The 24294-nt window shown below is 41.0% G+C and overlaps 1 protein-coding gene across 6 annotated transcripts in view; it reads right to left on the bottom strand.

Annotated features, from left to right (window-relative positions):
• The window catches only part of slc12a7b (solute carrier family 12 member 7b), a 35420-nt gene extending 18297 nt beyond the window's left edge, over positions 1-17123 (bottom strand). For 5 of the 6 annotated variants that reach the window (XR_003049439.1, XM_008307747.3, XM_008307748.3 and 2 more), the window contains exon 1: positions 16510-17123. Coding sequence is in view for 5 of the 6 variants with exons in the window: in XM_008307747.3 (XP_008305969.1) it covers positions 16510-16750 (241 nt within the window). In the remaining variant the exon portion in view is untranslated. Of the gene's footprint in view, positions 1-8492; positions 9235-16509 lie in introns of those variants that run through there. The other variant, XM_008307751.3, reaches the window with a different exon arrangement.
• Between the last annotated feature and the right edge of the window lie 7171 nt (positions 17124-24294).

Here is a 24294-nt window from a genome sequence, read left to right as displayed (position 1 = left end):
GGTCCATACCAATGCATTTTTTTTCCATCAAGCAACTCTCCCCTGTGGCCTGTTTTGCTGCTATGAAGGATACATCATACCATAATGTCCAGGGCTGCCAAACGACACTTTCTTCATATGGCACACTCTTTGGTGCAACATCAACTACAGGTACAAAGATGGGTTGAAAAGGAAACCGACAACTTTACTGCAATGACGTCAAGTGACGGCCAAGAGGGATTTGTTGTTCAAACCACACAATTATGAACCAAATAAGAAATCTGTCAAAAAAAGCCAAGGACCTTCGTGTGTCTCTGAGGACACGTTCAAACAGGCAACATCAGCAACAAATAAATCAACGACGCGACGCAGTTGTGAAATCTGAACTAAATATCAGCTGTTTAGATGTTTTGACTGTTTATTAGTACTGTTAATTTGTATCACACTCAGAGAGACGACAGCGTTTTTTTTTAACCAGTGTATATTTGGTTTAAGCCAGTATTTGCAATCTTCAAAACGTAAAATAACACGGTATTCAAAATTATGCCCAATGACGAACAGAAATACTTCTCCACATCGTAACAGTTCCCAGCATAACTGAGGTTTGTTCCTTTGTACTAAAACGTCACGTCACATGTCCCGTCACTTCATCCTTCATTAACCACAGTCTAAACCAAAATCAAGATTTCAGCTAAAATGGTTCCAGCTGGTCGTTTTTTCAGTTGGCGAAGTAAAGAGTGCTGTTATTGAACGCTCCTTAAACACAAGGATACATAAAACAAGATATTCCTCTGAGGAATATATAATCCCTAAAACAAAAATAATAAATATGAGAAACTTCCAGACAGCAGGCGTGGTACTGTAGCTTATTGAATGGTCCAGATTAAATGTACAGCAGTAAACAGATGTTAGCCTCTGAACACATGGTTTCTCGAAAATCTGAGATTTCATCAACATAATCTGGTTACGTTGATGGTAGCGACCAGACAAATTGCTAGAAATTAACGAAAGCTATCCGCAAATGATGAATGAAAACAAACGCGTAACTGACGTTCAGCCTTAAGAGTGGGGAAAGTTTTATTCCTATTAATGAAACACTGATTAATATATTTTAAACTTTGTCTGCATCACATTTAAAAAAAACAAAATACTATTCTTGTTCCTGATTTTGAATCCCAAGTACAGTGTACGCAGGCTGTCCTCGGACGTCATAGCACAGCTCTGTCCCCAGTGAGAACTCCATGATCGACCCTGTGCACCCTGCAAAATTGCAACCTGTTCTTTGACATTATTACCCAACGCGTTCTGTGCTGACATCAGCGGTTCTATCACAGCTCACAAAGCCTATGCTGTAGGGTGCAAATACGTTCTTAGAGGGGAATTAGTTATGAAATGATACCGCTTTACACTGTACACACCTGCGCTGCACGCCTTGTTGTACCGACCATAGCGGCCGAGGACGTCGTCTGCATCATTCTGTTGTTCATCTGTAATGATGAATGGTTTTTCCTTCCTCTTGCTAATGTGAGAGGTGTTTATGTGCTGTGCCTAATGTTCTGACAGTAAGAGGATACATACAGTATCACACAGTACTGCATCTCCCCTTACTGTTTTTGCACATCCCTTTTATGCTGGGGACATTCCAAACTCAACATGATGATGTAACACAAAACTTTGGTTTAAACTGTTAAACCGGTTAAAATGCTGCAGTTAGCTTAGCAACAGTAAGATGCTCGTTCGTCCACCGTCAGGTCAGTCAGCAGGTACAGGTACGACCAGACCTTTCCACCACACAGTACAGCTTACTGGTCAAGGTGGTGATAAACGACCACCTATTTATATCCTCTAAGCAGCACACTGATAATGGTAAGCTGCCTAACACTGCCGGAGATTCACTGCCGACTCCCTGGAACATGAATAATAACAAACATATTAATAATAATGATGATCTACTTTTTTTGTCTGGGATTCATTTCAACAATGAGTAAATTAATTTGTAGATTTTAATTTAAAAATACAGCACAGATGAAAGGGTAATTCGACCTTGGTCATTTGTCTATATACACGACATTTATTCTGCCTGTAACAATAGCACAAAGTTCAGCAATCTGTCTTTAGAAGTTTGAGATTTTACTCCACTGTGTATTTACAAGAGAATGTTTATGATTTAAGCATCTGTGCTTTGCACAAATCTGTATATAATCTACTCATCAATGTAAAAGATACCAAACAACAACAATAATATTCTTCACTAGCATCACACGAATACTTTCAACAAAGCTTTACTCAAAAAAAAAAAGAAACAAAGACGTAGTCGAGTAACGAATAACTTACCCTTCATCCGCAAACTTCCCGTTTGCTCCATTCTGAGGAGCAAACAAGGGAAAACTAATTTTCCCTGAGGAACTCCAGCAATATAGGTCCAAAGTACAGAAATACTCCTAGTGGAGTGCAGAAGTCAGAAATGCTGGCTGCACTGTGTGGATAATGTAAGGATCAGCTGTTTCTGGGACTCAGTGTGTGTGTGTGTGTGTGTGTGTAAAAAGTGGCCCGTGACGACACTGTCAGCGACATCAGCCAGGTATCAGAGAGCGCCCTCAGCCTCCTATCCACAGACTAGCACACACACACACCTCCCTAAGCTTCTGATGCTACCACACACAACAACACATGTGTGTAAGATTAAAAATACACACAGAGAGGGCGGAGCAAAGACAGCAAAAAGCAGTCACTAATCCACGGGTCTGAGGTAGAGCAGCAGCAGCAGCGGAGGGAAGGACGGACGATGGACGTTATAAAAACAGAGAATGAACTAATGACACAGCACGGAGCTGAGGAGACCGAGAAAAGTAAAATCACGATGTGTGGGAGTTTGTTGCTGAAAAAGCAAAGGCAACACCATGCAAAAAAACAAAACAAAACAAGAAACCCTGGAGTTCATCATTTAACATCAACTGATGAAGTGACGGAGCAGTTTCACACCCTGTCCATTTGACCTTCAGGGTGTCGAAGAGTGAGATAGTGAATTGATCAGCAAAGCTCACACTGAAACAGGCCTGACAGCAAAAAAGACGACGGTTCTTCAGCTCCATCTTACTGAACGTCTGAACTGAAATAATCCTGTATATAAAACATTTAACACCGAGTGAATTTCTCATCAATGTGAGTGCCATCTAAACCGTCTCAACACCAAAGCCAGGCTCAGACGTACCATGTGGCCCAGACCCACTAACATTGTGGACAGTGGTGGACTAGGCTGGGGGCCAACTGTTCCACCGAAACTCACGAGCGTCTGGCGCTCTGGTGTTTCCCTCTGCCCTGGCTGCGCCTCGGTTGGCCATCTAAGAGCATGTGAAAAGAGGAACAAATCACTTAACTAGATTAGGCTAATCCTGGATCTTTTTATAAAACACAGGAGCCATGACGAGGGTGCTCCTCCTACAGTGGTTTCTGAAGAGATCTTAAATGGACGAGATGTCCAACGTCCGTCAATGATTTTTATTGGACTTTTCTTTTTAATACTGGTCATCTAAATTTGTGCTTGACATTGAAAAATTAAATAACATTTTAGAAACAACGATGTGTTCTTGCATTGAATGTTTCCATCCTGTATTCACTGTCATCATCTGCCATCTGACGTGTGCCAGAGCACAGCTTAGAGACAAGATATTGTATTACACTTTAGACAGGATTAAGCAGGACCCAGCCTGACTTGGACTGATGCCAGACGGCTAATGTTAATAGTTTTTTTTTTTGTGTGTGTCTCTTTGAAAGTGTGTTTATACCCATATGCCCACATCAGTGTGCGTGTCACACTTAATGACGTCCTAAGCTTTTAAACCTTTCAAGTAAACATCACTGTCTATTATGCAGCACAGAGCACGGGTGAGAGTGATAGGAAAAAGACACAGTGTGCACTCGTGTCTGTGTACGCTGATGACAAATGATAAGGGTGAGGAGGATGGAGACAACTGTGTCAAATACTGCTGTTGGACTAAACAGCCAGTGTCTTACTGAGGTAGAGTAGTGATGGGACAATGACGGAGAATCCAGCTCTGGGACCAAACTGTTTTTTTAATTGCAATATCAAAACTAACCGACTGTTATTTCAACTGGAGGCCACACAGGGTTTCCAAAGTTCAATGCAAAAAAGAACATTTTAAGAACAGTGGGTTCAAGCTTGAACACTCACATTGTGGATTTCCCCATTGTGGGACAAATAAGGAACTAAGATTTTTTGCCAGCTGGTTGTGGGGGGACTGGAAGAGGAACCAAGGCCAGGGGTTGAGACCCCTGGTCGAAATAGTAACCAATGAGACAAGCGTAAGGGGTTTGAGTGTGAATGGATACAATTCTAGTTCTTTGGTTATTTGATGTACTACACAATAGTATAAACTAACCATATTCAGGGGAGAGTAATGTTAATGTTTCACTTCTGCATAAACAACAAACACACACTACACGGTGCCTCATTAACAAGTGAGTACGTGTGTCCATAAAACCTAGTACACTTCATTCCAGACCAGAAGTGGTTTCACTCACCCTTTAAAGGTGAGCCATTACCTCACAGTTTGAACTGAATTTACCACATAACGACGGAAACTCTCCTCGTTTTATTAGTTACTGCAGCTGGGGTTAGCAAACTGAGCTTTCCAAATTCCTGTTATAAAGGGTGGATCAATAAAATACTGCATCTCTGGGTCCACTTCAAATGTAGCCAAAACAGTTCCAGTTTATTATTGACAATAAGCAGCCGCTCTGAGGCTGCAGTTAATTTGGGCCATAGGTGGCAGTAGGTGGAGTCATTGACGGCTTTTTTAATACATGGCCGAGTAATTTTTTTTTTTACCTGTTTAACTGGTTTAACAGCCGGAATTGACCAGTACGACATATTATGAAATGACACAGATCTGCATCAGACGCCAAAACCTGTTGACGTAATAAAAATTCAAATTAGTGAATTCAATATAAATGCAACCTTTCCTCACTCTATTTGCCGTTTCTTGTTAAGACTGATTCACAGTTGGTGATGTCGTTTTGTGAGGTCAGTCGGTTCAAAGCTATAGCTGACAGAGAAAGAACAGATAAAAATCGAGTCACAGAAAAGGTCACAAAAATGTATCGAGTGCGCATTGGTTAAAGGCTTATCAGAGAAACCATATTGAGCGTGGAACTGGTGGGGAGCAGATCGCTGAACAGGAGAGAAAGCTGCATTCTGACAAGGTGCAGGGTCTGTTAATAGTACAGTGGGGAAAAAATGAAGCACTCAGCAATTTTTAGCCACTCAGTCATTGGGGGTTTCCTCTTATTATTTTTAGCAAACAACATACGTACATTCCAGGAAGCATTTCTTCAGTGGGTTTTTTTTTTGTTCTTGTTGTTGTTTGTTTATTACGTGACCTGATAATTCAGATTTTGAAATATGCTTCTTCTATATCTTAATTCAGTTTCCATTCAGTCTGACAGTGCATATTAATTCCAAACTTCAAAAGTCTCTGGAGATAAGTCTTCTACGACCCCAGGGCTGCACGTTGAATATCCGTGTGTGTGACTGTGCTGCAGATAGAACACGCAGGACTAAGTAATTTGACAAAAGTCAATATGGTTGAATAACAGTGTAGGGTCAGACGGGCCAGGATGAGAAGTGTAGAAAAAAAAAAAGAAAAAAAGAAACTTGACTTCACTACACTTTAGTGTGTATTTGACATTTCAAACAAAAGCATGAAGAGTCACAGTCACATGCCGCTGTGCTGACACGGTGAACCAGTTCTCCATGATGAGTCAAGGAATCACTTGTGCACAAGATAGTGACTTAAGACTGAATATAACAGGGGGAAAAAAAGAACACGGTGAGACTAAACATTTAAGTCTGAGTCAGTCACAGTGATTCTACGACTGGCATCAAAGAAGGTTTGATGTGGGACAGTATTCGTACAGACACACATTGAGACGTTACCTGTTCCTAAAACAAATTTACAAATTCTGACGAATGAGGGGAGGGATATACTTGGCAACCAAAATGAAAAGTAAATATGTCAAAGTATTAAACTACAACTGCAGCGTCAGACATCAACTCGGGGTGACAAGAACAACACTCCTCCTCCAAAGTTCTTCGCGGACACAGAGTCAACGACAAAATATAAAAGTCAAATAAAAGAAAACACAGAGAAGTGTTTTTTTTAAAAAAAGCAGCTTTAAACAGAACCAGATCTGCCTTACAAATAAACAGGAAACACATGTCCAGGACAGATGGGCACACAGACCAACGGACAGAGGCAGCAGACACTCAGACACCCAGATTACTGGCTGGAGTTTAGGCCTAAACTGCACTCAAAATGAAGGGGTTATTTACCTCATCACATCGTCATTTAGGTTAATAAAAGAGCGATTCATTACTCGGTGGGTACCTAAAATATCCAACATGCTACTAACCCAAGGCTCACAGTGATTCTTTGTAAACGTGTCTTAGTTGTAGTTGTCCACTCCCTCAGACACTTTTCCTCTGATGTCAAAATGTCCTTAATTTTCAGTGCATTTTTGAGCGATCCTCTTTTTAAGAAACAGCTGCTTCTTTTCAGATGGAAGGACAAAAATATCATGGTTTTCTTGGCTATGATAAAATTAAAAAAAAATAAATAATCATATTAGCAGTGTACTTCACAGAAATGAAAGACATCAGCAGTCGTCCTCTTAGAACATGAGCAGTGGAAACATAAAGTACCAGGAAGGGAGAAGAGCACAAAGAAGGAACTTGGTGTAAATAAGTGGAGCTGGAGTCCATTACATTACAGCATGGGGGTGGGGTCTCACCTCCCTCTACTCAGCCAACAGGAAGCCAGGCGGCAGAAAATCAATAAGAGTCACTGCTAACTTGACTGAGGCGGAACATGGTGATTCTCTCAGATGACCCATGGTAAAACCTCTGGTCATTTCGCTGGATCACCAAGTGTAACGTTTACATCAATGAAGACAACGAACAAAGACATCTGTCAAAAAAGCCGTCCCTCGTTCCTTCATCTGTTGTTTGCTGTTTGATTGAAAGAGGGATTTTCTAGATTAGTGTTTTTTTTAGGCTATCAATACGAGGCATTACCCAATACAACAGCTGCCGCCCTGCAGCAGATAGCTGACCGGCTGAACCGTCCAACTCAGCCAGTGACTGGATTCTATAAAACATCAAATAATAAAGTTGCACCAAAATGTGATTTTTATTTTATTTTATTTGAGTGTCCCACCCCCAGGAAAAATCTGGCCCTTTGAAAATTATAATTGGTAACCCCTGCAATAGAGACTGCTAGAAATTAACAATCAATCTTTCATAGTTTAACCAAAAAACTTTCCATGCTTTGCGTATAACAGATACATATTAAGTTATAAAATTTGAGTGCATTAATTTGTGAAACCAGATGTAATTTCCTGTGACCAATCTGTGGTCTGCAAACAGTTGCTGGGAATCAATTAAAGGACCATTAGTGCAGACAACAACAAGTTCATATTGTTTTGTGGCTTCAGATTCAGAGTGAGGTCTTTACTGTACTGTTAAAATGTTGTCAAGGCTGCGTGGGCACAAACAATGACAAGGATGAGAAGGCCAAACCCCGCTGCACTGCAGCACCATTACTGCATCAACACTGAAATTAAACACCACTTGGTTTTTTTGTTTTTTGTTTTTTTTTTTTTTTACCAGAGATTTCTCAAGTGAATGAAGTGCTGTGAAGTCCAGGCAGAACAGAGTAGGAGAGAGGAGGTTTGTTCAAAAATGGACCTTGTGATCTCTCCTTTGTGAATACTCTGAAAGTAAATGTAAACCATGTGCTTGAAAATATGCTGATTTCAAGTTGGCAGAGGTCAGAGGGAGGACGGAACTCCTCGTTCCATGAATTATTTTCCAAAGTTTGTCCTGGTAAAGAAAATGTAGCCGAGTTGTTTTAAGTTTTATTTTGGTGGAATGTTGTAGTTACTGTATATGGCATTTATAAGGTAAATGTAGACATTTGACATTTGACCCACATTGAGACAGCTTTAAATATTTGAGATTTGCCTCAACTGAAGAAAACCTAATGTAACAATGACTGGGGTTGGTAGTTTACACACAGAGAACCAAAAAGTGATAAAACTCAAGTAATTTGGAACCAAACCCAGGCAGCAGCTGATAAGGGAAGAAGGAAATACGTTCCTGTTATAGTCTTTTTTTATTTTATTACCACAGCCATGACAGGGAAGCCCTCGTTTCTTAAAGTGGCTGGAAAATAAACATGCTTTTTCTAAAATTTGCCATCTTCCCTGCACATTATCCACCCACACAGTCTAAACATAGGCAGCAACAAAGCCAAACTATCAGCTTGCACAGGACGCCGCACAGACAAAGTCTGGAACATTCCACAAGTACCTCTTACTTAAAATGCTTTCCCTATCAAATAAAAAAAAGAAAAAAGAAAAAAAAAGTTGTCAAGGTCTTGTTATTCTCGTGTCACGGCCGGCTGATGAAGATAAATAAAAAGTGCCGCTCTCACCTGTAGCTTCTTCATCTTCTTCTTTCAGCACGTTGCTGTCATCTACATCATTCTCACTCCCTTCTGCTGCCTTCCCAGCGCTGTCCTTTACTGGAACTACAGTGAAATTTGTTGGCATTTTTACACCATGTGCAGCCTCTCAAGAGTCTTCCGTTTGTCACAGTCCGGTCCTTTTCCCTCTTCTCCCTCTCGGCTGTTCTGCTGCTCCTCTGTCTCTTTCTCTCCTCTTCCCTCCAATAGCTGTCACTGTCTTCTTCTTTCTTGCTCTTGTTTGCGGTCGTTTCTTCCTCTTCCCCTCCCCTGACTAGGTTGCCCCCGGTGCAGTAAACCCTCCAGGGCAGCTGTCGACTCTTGCTCTCCAGTTTTTTTTGTTCCTATCGCTGGGTTTTTTTACTGTACACCCATGTGACCCGTACCTCTACCGACAATCCAAATAAGGAAGGGAAGAAGTGCCCCGCCCAAGGGGGGGCAGTACACTCTCAAACAACAGTACCAAAAAGAAAAAAAGAAATGACATGCGTTTGTGCTGGTGAGTGTTTGAGCCCAGTTGTGCCACTCTTTCTGTGCCTGAGGCCAAAGTTGATTTCTAGGAATGTCCCCTGTGTTCCACACACAACAAAAGCCGGCAGTGGCAGCCGTTTTACAGGGAGAAGAGGAAGTCCAGAGCTGCTCCAGTGAGGGATGTTACACACACACACACACACAAACACACACACACTCTTCGCTTCCTATGCAGTGTTATTTGACCCCATGTGCATAGTCCGAGGTGGGCAGGGCTAATTTAAAGACATACACTGTCCTTTTGGACACACACCCCTATGTTGAGTTGACACAATGGTATTCACATGCTTAATGCACATGTCATTAATAATGTACCGGGCAACATGACAAGGCAGAACGGCTTTTTTACAATAACTAGCGGCAACTTTATGCTCGTATTTCAGCTCCTTCTTGTTTCTAATCTGACTTGTTTCCTGTTCATAACATTTATTCACTGTTGCTCTCCAACACCCAAATCCTTCAGCTTAGCTCATTACCAATCCATAAACCGTGAGTCATTTCCCCGGGGCACAGATGATGATACAGGGTATTGTGTTCAACAGCGGGTCACCAGCACTGAGTTGTGATGGAAATCATGGCAAAACAAAAAAAAAAAAGAAAAGAAAGAAACACAACTGAAGGGAAATAGCCAGAGCGTTACACGTTTGCAGTCGCTTCATAACAAGGCAGCACTAATGTCTCTGTCACATGAATGCAAAACATCTGGAGTCCCACCCTGATCAGGAAAACCTCTCCTCTGTTTACTTCCCAAATGTGATGCACAAAAAACTCAGGATTTAATTAACAGAAGGATGGAGAACACTGGACACCAAGACACAACTACTGTGTAGAAAACATGTTAACGCTAAATTGGAAATTACATATGCCAGGATGGTGTTCATTTTAATGAATAACACAGTATAATATTTCCTTCACTGTATTTCATTAAAGCAGGATAGAAATCCAGCAGGACCGGGGAAAATTACCTCTAATGTGGCAGCAGGTCAAATTAATTCAATAAAAGTAAAGGATTATATATATATATGGATTTCAGTTGGATGTATTTATACATAGTGATTCAAATAAAAAAAATACATATTTTATCAATATTTTAAATCAATTACTAGACACTTCTGGCGACCCCAAGGTTGAAAAACAAGGACAAGGTAAGGGTGGGATTATTAACTGAACAGGGAAAACCAAACTATTGGCTGGTCTGAAGCAACTGCCACTGTAGAGAGAGCACTTATCGGCTCCCCGCTCAGTGAATAAGCAGTGATGTAACTGGAATCCACTGATTAAGCAAGCAGACAGACTGACTGCTTCTCAGGAACAGTCAACACATCCACACAGCAAGAACAATGTCCCTGTTATGAGGGTGTTTACAGAAATGGTGCACTGGAAACTACACTGCAAACAAAACCGGACACATACGGTAACGGTTATGGTGTTGGGAATATTTCCCAGGACGTTTTCCACCTAGAGAAGCCTGATTACTCTTTTGTTAAAGCTTGAATCATTTGGTCAAAGTGAGTGGTGTCAGGGGTTTGTTAAAAAATAAAAAGGTTAAAAAGCTGAAACGTTAAACTACTGGGAACAAACTAATGCAGAAAGGAAAAATAAAAAGGTTAAAAAGCTGAAACATGCAGAAAGAAATCATGTTAATCTACTTTACATTTAATTTTAGATATACATTATAACATATTGTTGCAGCAGATTTATTTTCTGCAAGCTTGATTTCTTAAACAAAAATAGTTCTATTGATTTTTATCTGGCAGGGAGGATGGGAGCAGACAAGATGGGATCAGACCAAGGACACAGTCTGACTTCAGGAGTCTCACGCAGTCTTTGGAAAAAACCTCAGTAAAAAGGTATACTGCCCAATCAGGTGAGGAGTGTTTATTCATATAGGGGATCAGTCGTGGTAGTGCAGATAAATCAGATCACCTTCTGTCTGTCTGCACTGTAATTATCACCTGACCTGATCACAGGTGTATTCCACTGGGGCTGTAAAACGCCTGATGAGACAAACAGTTCCAGGAGAAAGTCCAAGAACAACAGTACTGTTGGACAACAAATCTTCATCGTCTTCCTTTACGTGAGACCTTTGTTGCCAAGTTTTGTCTCTGGATTTAAACACTTGCTGGTTGGAGCCTACATGACTCTCTGCTCCCCCCTACTGAGCAAATATGGGAATACATCGTAGAGACGCCAAAAGTAGCAAAACGACAGCACTTTTTAACATAATTATAGTAAGACTTCTGCACTTTCTAATAATTACATTCTTACTATCAACATGTGGTTATTAAATACGTAAAATGCCATATATGGGCATGATTGGACATGAGATGTTATTTTCTCCATTTATTCTTTTAAATATCTTCTTACAAACGTTTGTTTCTTCTTTTTCTACTTCATTAATTTATTGTATTAGATAAATTATTATCTTTAAATGATAAAAGCATAAACAAATGAACTAATAATAATATTTATAGTGTGCTTTCGAAAAAGTAATTGTTTAACTTTTAAATGTCCATATCAAAAAATATCCACATATGTTGGGTCACTCGTTGAATCAGGTTTGTAGTGCCCCGAACAATTGCAAAAAACAGTAAGTCAATAAAAGTCAATAAAACTCTGCTTTAAATTTAAGGCAGTAGAAAAAAAAAACCTTATTTGCGCATTTGGCCGTCTGGCTAATTTGGCTAATCTGTTGAGTGTGCCAACAGATTAGTCTTATCTCCTATGAGATGCCAGGTTGATGGAGGCTCATACCAGCCATTGGGTGCCTTCAGAAAAAACAGAAGCTGACTCAAGTGTTTTGTGAGCCCACTTCCTTTTTAGATGATGTTAGAAGCGTCCACTGCATCCGTGGCATTTGAGTGTACGTACTGCAGTTGGCTGACTGAGGGAGGGCTGGGGTTACACAGGTCATTCTTAGGCTCTCCATTCAAAGACAGGCTGAACATGATACTCCTATGATCCGTCTCCCTTCACATTTCTGACATGTGATATCCACTAAGACTGTAACGCCCCGGCTAGACACGTACTGTACCGCTGACCACTGGTATGAAAAATCACAACAGTAGGACTTATTACAGGCATCATCGACAGTCTTTACCCTGGCTGGACAGACATTATTCAGCTGTAAACTTTATTTGGTATATCTTTAGGACCGTGAAGACCAAATGACTCACAGTGTGTGCTTTACTTAGCCTTTTACATGTTACAGGGGCAGATGCTGGAAAACTCCATGACTTGAACCACTAAATGTAGAAAGGCTGATGGGAAAAAACAAGTCGTAGTTTTTCCACATGGACCTGTGCGTAATGGCCTTCGGCTACTACACTTATTATATCTTATCTAGCCAGATTATTGTCCTAAAATAAGCACCAGCTAACTTTTCTATTACTACTATTATCAGCGGTGTTGATTTGATAATGAATGTACTTTATATTTTAGGATAAATGAAAAAAAATTAAACTTGTAACTTGTATTGCGAAAAAGACGAGAGAATGTTAGCACACGACTGCGTCTGGAGTAAGCATAAATGAGTTTGGGGCTGTAATTGGGCAGCCCCACCCACCCCTGACCGTTCTCCCCAATTTAATTGAGGAATATGTGCAGCAGAAGGATTACGCCATCATTATGTTTATGGGAACAGGGGGAAATCATTACAACCCCCGAGAGACAAAGGACACGACGTCATTAATGACCTTTAAAGGCAAATGACTAACTTGATTACACTGGACTTCATTGTGCAACAGCGTGTATTCTCCAAGAACCATTCTGACTGATCGCCCCCTCCTCCCCCCCCCTCCCCCTTTCCCCCTTTACGGAGGCGTGTACATTACGAGCAACTGGGAAAAACGTCCCACACAGCACTGGGAAAGGAGGCCACAAACTGGGAGGACACACAGGAGCTGGTGCAGATACAGTGGACACCAGTTGGTGTGTCCATGTGTGGACAGCCTGGCTCCAAATAAAGCAGAAAGGGCAGCACATGACACCCAAAGGTGCATGCCGTTTAAAACATGAATGCACACATGCATGGAGGCTAAATGTTAAAAACAGTCGACGTGCGATTCATTTAAGAGTGATGTCCATAAACTGTTAACTGTTTCTGATTTCCCACAAAGATTAGATAGACAGATAGATAAATAAATAGATAGATAGCAAAAACCCTAACAAAAAACCCTATTGTAAATTACTCATTACAATTAATCTGGGGCCACTGATTTAAGTTAGTAATAAGGTTCATCACCAAGTTCATTTACAACAACAGCCATAGACAATGAAAACAATAAAGACTTCAACTCAGAAATCAGTACACGTCTGTCAGCGGTCCAGGAAGGATGAGAATTCGGGTGAACTAGTCCAGGTCACAGTCAGACATGCAAACTACAGGCTCACACCAAATCTAAAAATAGAATTGTGACAGTTATGGTGATGTTATTTTAAGTGGTATATTTGCCACTGTGTCGAAAACCTAAGGACCGACTCCTCGACTATACACGCAACACACAAGTGTTTTTCAATCTTAAGACCGTGAACCGTTATAGATGGGATATTGAGTGTGTGTGTCTGCATACTGTCACATTATGTTTTTAAATCTGACACCTCCTGGACGTCCATAATAACTAAGGAGCCTCATTCATCTTTCACTGCCTAGTTAATCCCCCACAAATCCAAATGTGATCATACTCATCTATGCAGCACCGGCCGTTGTTCCATCAAACCAACTATTAATACACTGTGTTTCAAACATCACTTATGTAAACAGACTTATTTAGAACGCGCTACGACTGCTGCCCTCGACTCCCCTCGCCATTCGGCATGCACTTCATTCCTTTTTGCAGAGGCGTTAAAAAGCAGCTACTGTCGACTATCGACGTGTATTTAATTTTCACAGATTTGTTACTCAATCCTACACTAGAGAACACAACTCTATACTTAAAATGAATGTAACATTTCAGTCTCGATCAGGGATTCTCAACAGGGGGGTCATACCTCAAAAATGGGTCACACGCCTTTTCTAATGCAAAAAAAAAAAAAAAAAAAAGTTAACAGCAGGTGCCAACAGTACTCCGTTATACAGTTAAAAGTTGACGCCCTGCTCACGTCATAGGAGACCTGCAAACTCTACATACAAACAGTATAGTCATTGAGCATGGGAGAAACACAGTGCTTTTCACTGTTCTACTATCTACTAAGGAGCTAATATGGGGAGAAGGTGATTTGGTTTGTGAATTAAAACTGACTCTCAGTCAAAGCTTCATAATTTGAGAATGACTTGGGTCATGGCTTGTCATTACAAAGAGAGGGTGCGTGTAAAGCTCGACCAGTGGATCTCAACTGGGTTAATGCAGCAATTCTACTTTATCCTGTTGTCAGGAACATTGTGATACAATGATGAAACAACGGCAAAAGGCACCAAATACTAGGATTCACATTAAACATTTCTGGCTCCGTACCCACTCATCTGGCCACTGTCCCCTCAGGCTGTCCCCTCCATATGCTTCTAGAGGCCACTGCTCCGTCCCCACTGCTCCCACATACAGTAAATAGCTGAAATGAGGAGGACATATTTCCACACAGGGAGGATTAACTAAATAAACGTTGTCTGTCTTCAATGTTGACAGAGATGGCAGCCATTCCTCGTCTCTCTGGCACAAACGAGTTGTGCACATGTCCACTAATGGGACACACTCTCCTTTAGGGGTCATGTGTCAAACATTCAGGAGATTAGAATATTTGCTAATGATAGCTTGCACGCAATAAATACTGTCCTGTCTGGATGAGAGAAATGCTCAACAAAAGGCAAACACGAGTTGTGGTTCTAAGTCTCATTTACCGTGTCACCCATCTTCTTTGAACATAACCTGATTTAGGATGAAACTCAATTCATGAATTTAGACCGACTAAGAACTAGTGATGTGACGAATCTGGAGTAGAAGCTGATAAATACAAGCAAAGAAATTAACCAAGCTACTAACTAACCAACTAACTCGCTCAAAAACATGCCCTGATCTGAACCACATTATAACGGATGTTATCAAAACACGCACATGACATCGGTATAGGTAATTAACACAACAACAAATCACAGGCATTCACATTAAGTGCCGACCATCTTTGATAGTAATGTATGACGAATGGTGTTTTTTCACACCAATAAAATATGGACTGATGAGGAACAAACAACAGTAAACAAGAGGTTTAATACCAGAACATAAACGCATAAAGTCCCACAAAGGAGACATTTCAGAGATAAAGGCAAAAGAGGTTATGTGTTCATGTGACTCAATGGATGCACAGGATTTTCACCTTTAAAAAAACACAACAACCATCATCATCAAAATTCAGTAATATTTACTTTGGTTGGTGTCATGTACTTTGATGTGAATATAGCACATATCAATCCAAATATCAATCAAGTACCAGTGATATAAGAAACTGTAATACTCATGGTTCAAAAGAACTGTAGTATAGTACAACAACTGACCCATTTTTTTCCACCACGACCAAACAAAAGACTTCATGCTCCAACAGTTGCAGATCAATAACAACCACCCACCCCCACCAACGATCGACTGTGCACACAGTCAGCCATCGGTACAGTAACGTTGCTTGTTTGCCCTGCCAGTGTGCCAAGCAATTTTCCAGCACTTTCCAACCCTCCACCTGTTGCTATAGAAGCACCTTGTTTATGAGCAACCGCTCGACACTGAGTCTGGGACCAAGTCAAGGATTACTGCAGAAAACAATGTGAAGAAACCCCGCCCTACGATGAAGGCAGTTTGGATTAGGGTATATTTTTTGGTTACACATTATTTTTTAGCCTTTTTCAAGGGATTATTTATATGACGTCCCTGGGAGCGTTTATTCAACTCAAAATACATTTTTTTAAATTCAAATTAATTAATTAATGAAAAACAAGTTACCAGTTGTTTTTAAAAATATTTTTCTAGAAATGAACCGTGTCCCTAACCAGTCCCTAACGGATTTCCCCCCAAAGACCATTAAAATTCCAGATTTAAGCATTTAATATTCTCTGATTTGAATTCTTAGACACAACATTAAATCACGACAAATGAGTAAAAAGAAAAATATAACTGTTATATAACACACAGACCTGTATAATGTTTACATTGTTTTAGGTTTTAAAACTTATAACATTTCAAATTTACTCTATGTTTACACCACTGCTTTGTCCCAATTAGTCGCATTTAGACAGGTGAGGCACATTTTTAATTTAGTCCTCACCTCAGGCTTGTGTTATTTAGTCAAATAAAACTAAGACCAGGTGAGCCTATGAATTCTGGAATAAAACCATTTTTCCTCGTGTTGACACGAGATATTTTGATTATTCTTATTGTTATTTTGTTGTGACCACGACTGTCTCACGAGTTAAACTCGTCCCCCTAATCCTTTGACAGACAGCGGGGATAAGGATAAGGACGCACGGCCGTCTCACCGTATTTGTTGGGCTCTCTGTTGTACTCCAGAATGGGCACCGCGGTGTTGGGGTCATCCGGCTCAAACACCGAGTCCTCCGCTGCATCTGCCGTGCGGCTGCCACCCGCAGCGCTGCTGCTGCTGCAAGAGCCACCGCCGGTGTCCGGTGCCGGATCAGCGACCACCGCGTCCGAGTGCTCCCTATCCCCGGCGACACCTCCACCGATGTCGACTGGCACTACTACAAATCTCTCCCCCATGCTCTCGCAGCCCTGTCCAGTCACACTTCAAGTGGAGAGGAGACGCACTCACGCCGGTGTTATGAGCCGACTGGTTTCCACACCAACTGGCTACAGCGCGCGTGCACGTGTCCGGCTCACAAACAGCTGTGCGGTTCCTTCTCCCTCTTCTCCAATGTTACATAACACCCTCCTCCTTCCTTGTCTGTCATTTGTCTTCATCCATATGAACAATTCTCGTCCTAATGATGCTTGGCTACAACCCATGATGTTGCTTCACAACATTCTTTTGATTTTCCCCCTCAAATTAATTTCTTTAGATTCCATCTTTTATTTTCATACCACCTGATGGGTTTGGTTGGTAGTTGGTAACTGTTTGGCAAAGTTCTGCCAGAATTTGGAACATAGCCACAAAACATAAGTGTTTTTTCTTCAAAGGATCAAAGACCTTCTCACTTGTTCGATGCAGGTACCGATGGCAGAAGGCAACAAATGGTGTTTCTGTTTAGTTTAGTAAAATCTAAAGAAAAACAACTGATAAATATTTCAAAATCGAAATTGTAGGCACCAGTGGTCTACAGCAACAATAATAAAAGATAGAACTTTCAAAAGTAAAATTACGTTTCATGCGTTAATGTCGAAAAGCGTGCAAATTAGCTTCAAGAGTTTAATTGTGAAGGTCAACGTATACAACTCAAAGCACCACCTGCAGGTCAGGAATGGGAGCTACATGTCGAATGTTGACAAACAGAAAACCAGAAAGTTAAACAAACTGCAAACTTCCCATTTAACAAAGCAACATTTGTGTAAATGATGTTTTTAAATGTTGGTGCATCGTCTGTACATACGTCGAAATCCGTTTTTATGCAACTGTCTCTTGTTAGAGTCTCATACAAAACAAAAGAACTTAGTTAAGACGTGGCCTCTGAATGGGTGTTTGCAAATGCATACATTCAAATAGAGAGATAGAGATTGGCAGAACTAATTAATCCCTTGGGGGGGGAGGAGGGGGGGGTAATGCATACAGACAGATCAGGTAGAAAACATTGTATCTCAGTTCCGCTTGATCTGGCACGTTGCACTGATTCCGTTATGCTCTTTAACTGTCTCGAAATAACAGGACAATTAACACTCACCCTCCACATCCTCCCCATCAATAGCTTGTCATCAACAGCTAATAAATCATTCTAATTTAAAAAAGCAGCGGTGGTTTAGTTATTTTCAGACGCGTCATGATTGTAACCTGGGTGTGTCACTGCTCAGAGTGAATAAACTGGTCAATACCGCTGCCCTGAATGATCAGGAGCCTGGTAAAAACTGCACTGGACGGGTGGAATGCAACCTAACAAAATAGTTTATGAAGCATGGAAAATGTCAGGTCAGCAGGTCAGACGGAAACGATGTTATGATTGTAATATGCCATTTGCATTGTGTTCAGGTAAACTTTAACTGATTTAACTTTCCATATATGGTACACTGTAACTATGTCTTGTTTTGCAAACTTTAGGTAGTGTTTGTAATGTTTTATCTTTGAGCAGTTTTAATGCTCACGTTATGATTTATAATTTTTAGCCATTTTGTGCTAACTTTGGAGTCTAATTTTTGGATGTTTAAAAAGACCGCCCTTTCAGTGATGTTGGACAGGAATGGGAGGAATGAGACTCAGTGAAAACAAGGGAGGGTTTTTGAGCAGCGGTATAACCTGAGCCTGTTTGAACACTGGTTAATCTGGATACGTCGCTCTCTGTAAAAGGGATAAATGATGCAGTTAAGCTTCTGTTGAGGTAGTACAATAGTTATTGTCATTGTCAATTTTCATTCACAACTCCTGAGCACAGAATATGTTTTGGAAGAAGTCCAGGGGACCAGTCAGACAGTACTGTAACTGCATGAAGAGCTATTACGTGGACATCCAAAATAGACAGCTGGCAGGACATTGGGATGACTGAGGGGTGAGTGTCTGCACAGTGGGGTGAAGGGCTGTCGTTGGGGGCTGGGTGTGTTTATTTTAAAGTAATTAAAGGTCAGACAATGGACATAAATAAGAAGGGAACAGCTGATACAACACGCATGCATATTTATTAGGGACGTTCAATAATATCAGCTGACGATATTAGCATAATTATGCAATATCTGTAGGAATCGTTGTCGGTTTTTCTTCTGATAATGAAAAACCGATAACGCAATGATCGGGTTTTTGCCAAATGATGTGTGATCTAAAAATAGTTCTGGGGATAAATGGCTGTATATAACAGTGAAAATCACTAGATGGCAGCATTGGAGCTCATTTAATTAATCTTGGCTTAAGTACGGGCCTAATAGGAACATTTCTAGAAATGTCTAGAGCTGAAGATGCTTTGACCAGAAATAAAAAATGTTTTTTTTCTTTACTTAAATAATTAAAAAATGCAATTCAAAACATTAACATCAGGGAAAATAAGAATATTTTACTCATAAAATGTCTCAAAATAAATGTGCACTAAATTACATGATGGGTTTACAGCGACAAAGGTAACATTTACGATCACACACAGCTCCATACTGACACCACGGTAAGTCAGCAGCTTATGACCTCTAGTGGCAGAAAAAGCACAAGACTCTCAAAATCCAGGTTCCTTTTGTCAGTATGTACAGTAGGTCCCCCATGTGTTCATTATTATAATAGCTTATATATAGTCATTTTTGTCATGCCAACAGGAAAGCATATGTTGTGCATGCAGCACAAACAGCATTTACTCATCATCCACCACTCATCCTTTCCAGGGGAGCGACTGTGGAGCCAATCCCAGCAGACGTCAGACAAGGGCGTGGTACACCCTGGACAGTTAGCCTGTCCATCCCAGGCACAAACAGGACGTGGAACTAAAATACAGTACAGAGCTGACAGTGTAATGCAACATGTCCCTGTTATTTTACTCATCCCAGTCCAAACTCATCACCAAGTGACTTGCAGCTCGGACCAAATGAGACACTAATTATTGTTGCTAATTTAAAGAAAGGTGCAAACGGATGACAGGATACGGAGCGGAAGTTGCACCTTTGGTCGACCACAGCAACTTTAGAAAAAGCAGATCTCAGTGTTCACCATGTAGTTTTATTAAACCTTCTCATACAAGCCATGGCGTTCCTCCATGATGCTGTCCATCAGGGACACTGTCCCCTGAGAGACTCAGACTGAGTGCTTGTGGAAAACATTTTAATCCCAGCCTTTGCTGGCTGACTGCCACAAAGCTGTAGTTTTCCTTTTGTTTCAAAAGACCAATATTTGAGAATACCATATTATTTTACCTGGATGTGTTCACATCTACATGAAATCATCTTTTTTTAAAATCACTGTCCTGTGGATATTTCATCAGATTACTGAGAGCAGACCTATTTTGGAGCCAATGTGGGTCAGCACTTTGAAAGAATGAAGCTTTTACTCTGACACTGGTCCCCTACTGCTGAGCGATTGTGCCCTCCATGTCACAACGGACACTGGTGGGTCATTGCCAACACATCATTAGCCTTGGAGTCTGAACAGAGGGGGACATGATGTAATTGGGAACATGCTGTGAGAAGAAACGGCCCAGTTGCCACACCTGCACAAGTTCAAGACTCAGTTACTAGGTCCTAGTATAACACATTATTTAGACCCTTTGTGGCTCTGATACAGTTATCAAATTATCATAGTGGATATAATTAATAAAATAATAATAATACTAATACTACTACTACTACTACTACTACTACTACTACTACTACTACTACTACTACTACTACTACTACTACTACTACTACTACTACTACTACTACTACTACTACTACTAATAATAATAATAAAAAAATATAATAATAATAATAATAATAATAATGCTGTCCTTTACTACTCCCAAGTTATTTGGACACCTATAAGGAATGAAAGAATATTGATATAAAGAAAAGATATGTATGTTAATGTGTTTAAATAGAGGGAAATCACTGCATAAAATGAAGCAGACATTGACAGGGATTATTGTTGTTTGTGCACAGATGGCACACCATCTATAACAAGGTCCCCAGAGCTGGACTATCCACAAGAGATACACCTGTGTGTGTGTGTGTCTGCACAACAGACTGATTATTATTTTAATACACTTGGCCACTAAAATGCAGTCAAAGTTTGCGCTGCCTCTGTGTACCATCTGCATGCAGGGTTAACATCAGTCCAAGCACTTCATATAGGAAACCGCTGCACACCATGGTCTGGACGTTGACATTGTGGAGGAGTTCAAATACCTGGGTTTTTGCCTCAACAACATACTGGACTGGAATACACGCACTGAACTCGTCTCCACCTGCTCAGGGGACAGTGGTCCTTCCCAGCGTGAAGGACAATGTGATGGTCCTTTCTTGACACCCTGGTTGTCTGTTGATGGACCGAGAGGGACGGGTTTGGACAGGTCCCTGTGCCAGCTCTGTCCTGGACTGACCTCACACAGGAAGTGGATGAGAGGAGGATTTTGGCAAAGCTGAACTCTCTCTCTCTCTCTCTCCCTCTTTTGACACATATGAAGACACCCCCTCTGTTCCCCACGCCTGCCCAGACCCCCTCATACTCTCTCAGTCAAACACAAACACCCAAAAAGCACAAAATCACTTTGTCTTCTAAAAATTGAGGGTATACATTGTCTTAGATCATTTCTACTGCACAGTCCTTTTGTTGCTGGGACATAACGATGTCCCCAGTGTGGGATCAATAGAGTTTAATCTAATCCAATATAATCCAGTCTAGACTATAAAACGAACGTTAGCTCCATGCAGTCTTTATTTAAGCCAGCAGATGGTGGCATCGTCCTGCAGTAGAACTCCAACACAGGAAGCGTCTTGAAAGGGTGTGTTGCTGCGCTGGAAACAATGACCCTTTATGACTGACTGCCATAATGTGACATTGTCTGCAGAACTTAATCATTTTATATAAATGAGACAAAAAGACAAAAAACATCAGTTAAGAGTTTCATCTTTAAGACTATTTTTCCTTTTTTATTTCCTGTTTGGAGCCTTGTTTCCTCTGAGACTGGATGTCCATGTCTCAGGCTGGTCCATAACCACATCAATGTGTCCACATAAATCCACAATTCAAAGACACCCTATCTAATCTTATCCTTTAAAAATGTCTTTTAAAAAAAATCCAAACACAGCGATTAAAGACGTGGAATTTACAAGCTGTGATCTGTGGCGTCTTACAAGTGTGTGAGTTCCTCCACATGACTATATGATCATCCGTGTGACTTCTGGTATATAAAACACAGACACACACAAATGTACGAATGTGTGTGTGTGTCAAAGTCTTGTAATCTCAGCCATGATTAACAGTGGAATCTGACTGATCACAATGAGGCCTTTGTGCTGAGTTCAGAGCCAGCAGGTGAAACCTCCTCCAGCCTCAGATCCAGCCACTGCAGACTGCTCACTCCTTGAACTCTCTGTCTGTGTTGTGTGTGTATGTGTGTGTGTGTGTGTGTTTATGTCAGTTGTATGTGGACGATCAGTGAGAGCAGAACAGGCCTGATTGGCAGTTTGTTTGAGCATAAGCCTGTTTGCAGTGGCGCAGGCATGCCAACAGAGATTAACTGTGTTTAAGCCTTTAAGAAATTAAACCGTTCTTTGGTCAGCTCACCTTAAATGAACCATGAAGCTTTTGTTAAGGTGGAAAACGATCCATCCCTCGTGTTTGCTTCGATTGAGTGATTACTCTGCTCTCAAACGAAAGATAATAAAAAGGAGCAAACATGGAGGAAAACACAGATGTTTAAGGCCATAACAACAGAAGGAGGCAAATTTGACCCAGATCTGGTAACAGTTTCTAGTTATGCCTGAGTTGCTCCATCAACACAAGCAAATATGGCTTGTGAGTAGGGCCAGGTCTCTTCTACAAAGCTGCGTCTGTACAGCATTGTGCTTGGACACTGTGGACAGTACAGCCAGCCTCGGCCATCCAGCAGCTGTTTACATCACGCTGCTGACTGAGTCCTCTGAAATATGGTAAATTATGGGGATAAATTCTGGATCTAATTTCCAATTAGCAACATGTGACATGAAGTAGTAAATTGCAATTTTCTTCCAGATTATTTAGGTATGAGGAATGACTTTCACGTGCATCGTCTTCAATGTCTCCGTGTATGAAACATGTCTCCTAATAATCATATTTGAGCATTCACACGCACCTTTGGCCTCGCAGAGGAACCAAAACATCTTTTGTTTTCCTTGGCGCCCGTGGCCTCCTGCTGTTGGCATGTTTGTGTTACCCTCCACTGGGAGAGCATGAAAAACTACATGAATAACTAGAAGACATGACACATATTCTATGAGGCGAGTTTCCCCACTCCTCTTGGCACCAGAATGAGTCTCTAATGCCTGGAGGCCCCTGGGCATAGATTGATGCCTGGCTGGGAGGGTGTTGTAGTTACACTTCTGCAGAGTAGAAAATGAAAATTACATACTGGATACTTTTACCTCTTGGGAAATAGCGTGTACTTGTGCTAGGCTGTTACTCAGCATGATGAGAAAAGATATTAGAAAGAAGTCGAACCACAATGTAGGCAAACAGACTAACGGAAGGTGGTCACCTTCTCAAAACAAAGACGCCCTCTAATGGACAAAATTAGACGTACACCCTGGATGTGCAACCATCATTTAAACAGACCTTCTTGTATCTGCATTCTACTGGAATCCCCTTCAATACCCAGACATACGGCTGTAGACACATGGATTTTTAGAGTCAGTCTAAAACGCAGGCAGTTCCTTTGTGTCTGAAAACTTTGAGGCACTGTTAGAAAGAAAGTAGACTTCTGGAAACAATGATGCTGTTATCTGCATTTATCTTCCTGAGTGGTTCTTATCGACCATGACATCACTCGTATTGATTGCACGGCCTTTACTAGATGCCTCGTTCCACAAAAACAAATGGTGCCGACAGTACCGTCATTGTAAAGCACTGCATTCAAAAACCAACAACAGCAGCTGACGACTGTGTCACTGACTCTTACATTTCAACGTTTGCCCACCGACAGATAATATATTATATGTATTTTTGACCACCGTCAGTTCATGATTAAGAGTCATTTTTTAAGTCATTTTTTTAACCACATTTGTTGTTTTCTTTTTTTAAGCGCTTGTATTTATAATAGTGGTTCTATAGGTTATTAAACCTCCCATACACGCCTGCCTTATACAGGTAAGGTCTTGGGTTTGAGTCCCAGTGGAACCACATAATCAAATTCTTCCCACAATGGGAAAATTCACAGTGCAAGCCTTTAAAACCCACATAGGGTTCCTCTGGGGCTCGAACCTAGGACATTCTGCATGTAAGGCAGCCATGATAATCGCCACACTATGGGACCATAAATAAATAAATGAATGAAATGTTAACCATGTGCCTGTCTTGTCTGTTGAAACTCAGGCGAAATGAGAGATGTGTTTGAGGAAGGTCTGAGCGACGGAGCACGAGAGCAGGCCGGATTTTGCAGGACATGCCACAGTTATTTATTTTACTGTCTTTAGTCTGATTCCAGGGGTCTTGGCATGCATCAGAGAAGCACTGGCCC

Source organism: Cynoglossus semilaevis, chromosome 3 (genome assembly GCF_000523025.1).
Source record: "Cynoglossus semilaevis isolate Cse_v1.0 chromosome 3, Cse_v1.0, whole genome shotgun sequence".
NCBI lineage: Eukaryota > Metazoa > Chordata > Actinopteri > Pleuronectiformes > Cynoglossidae > Cynoglossus > Cynoglossus semilaevis.
Note: the sequence above shows the minus strand (reverse complement) of the source record. Positions and strands in the feature narration are given on the sequence as shown.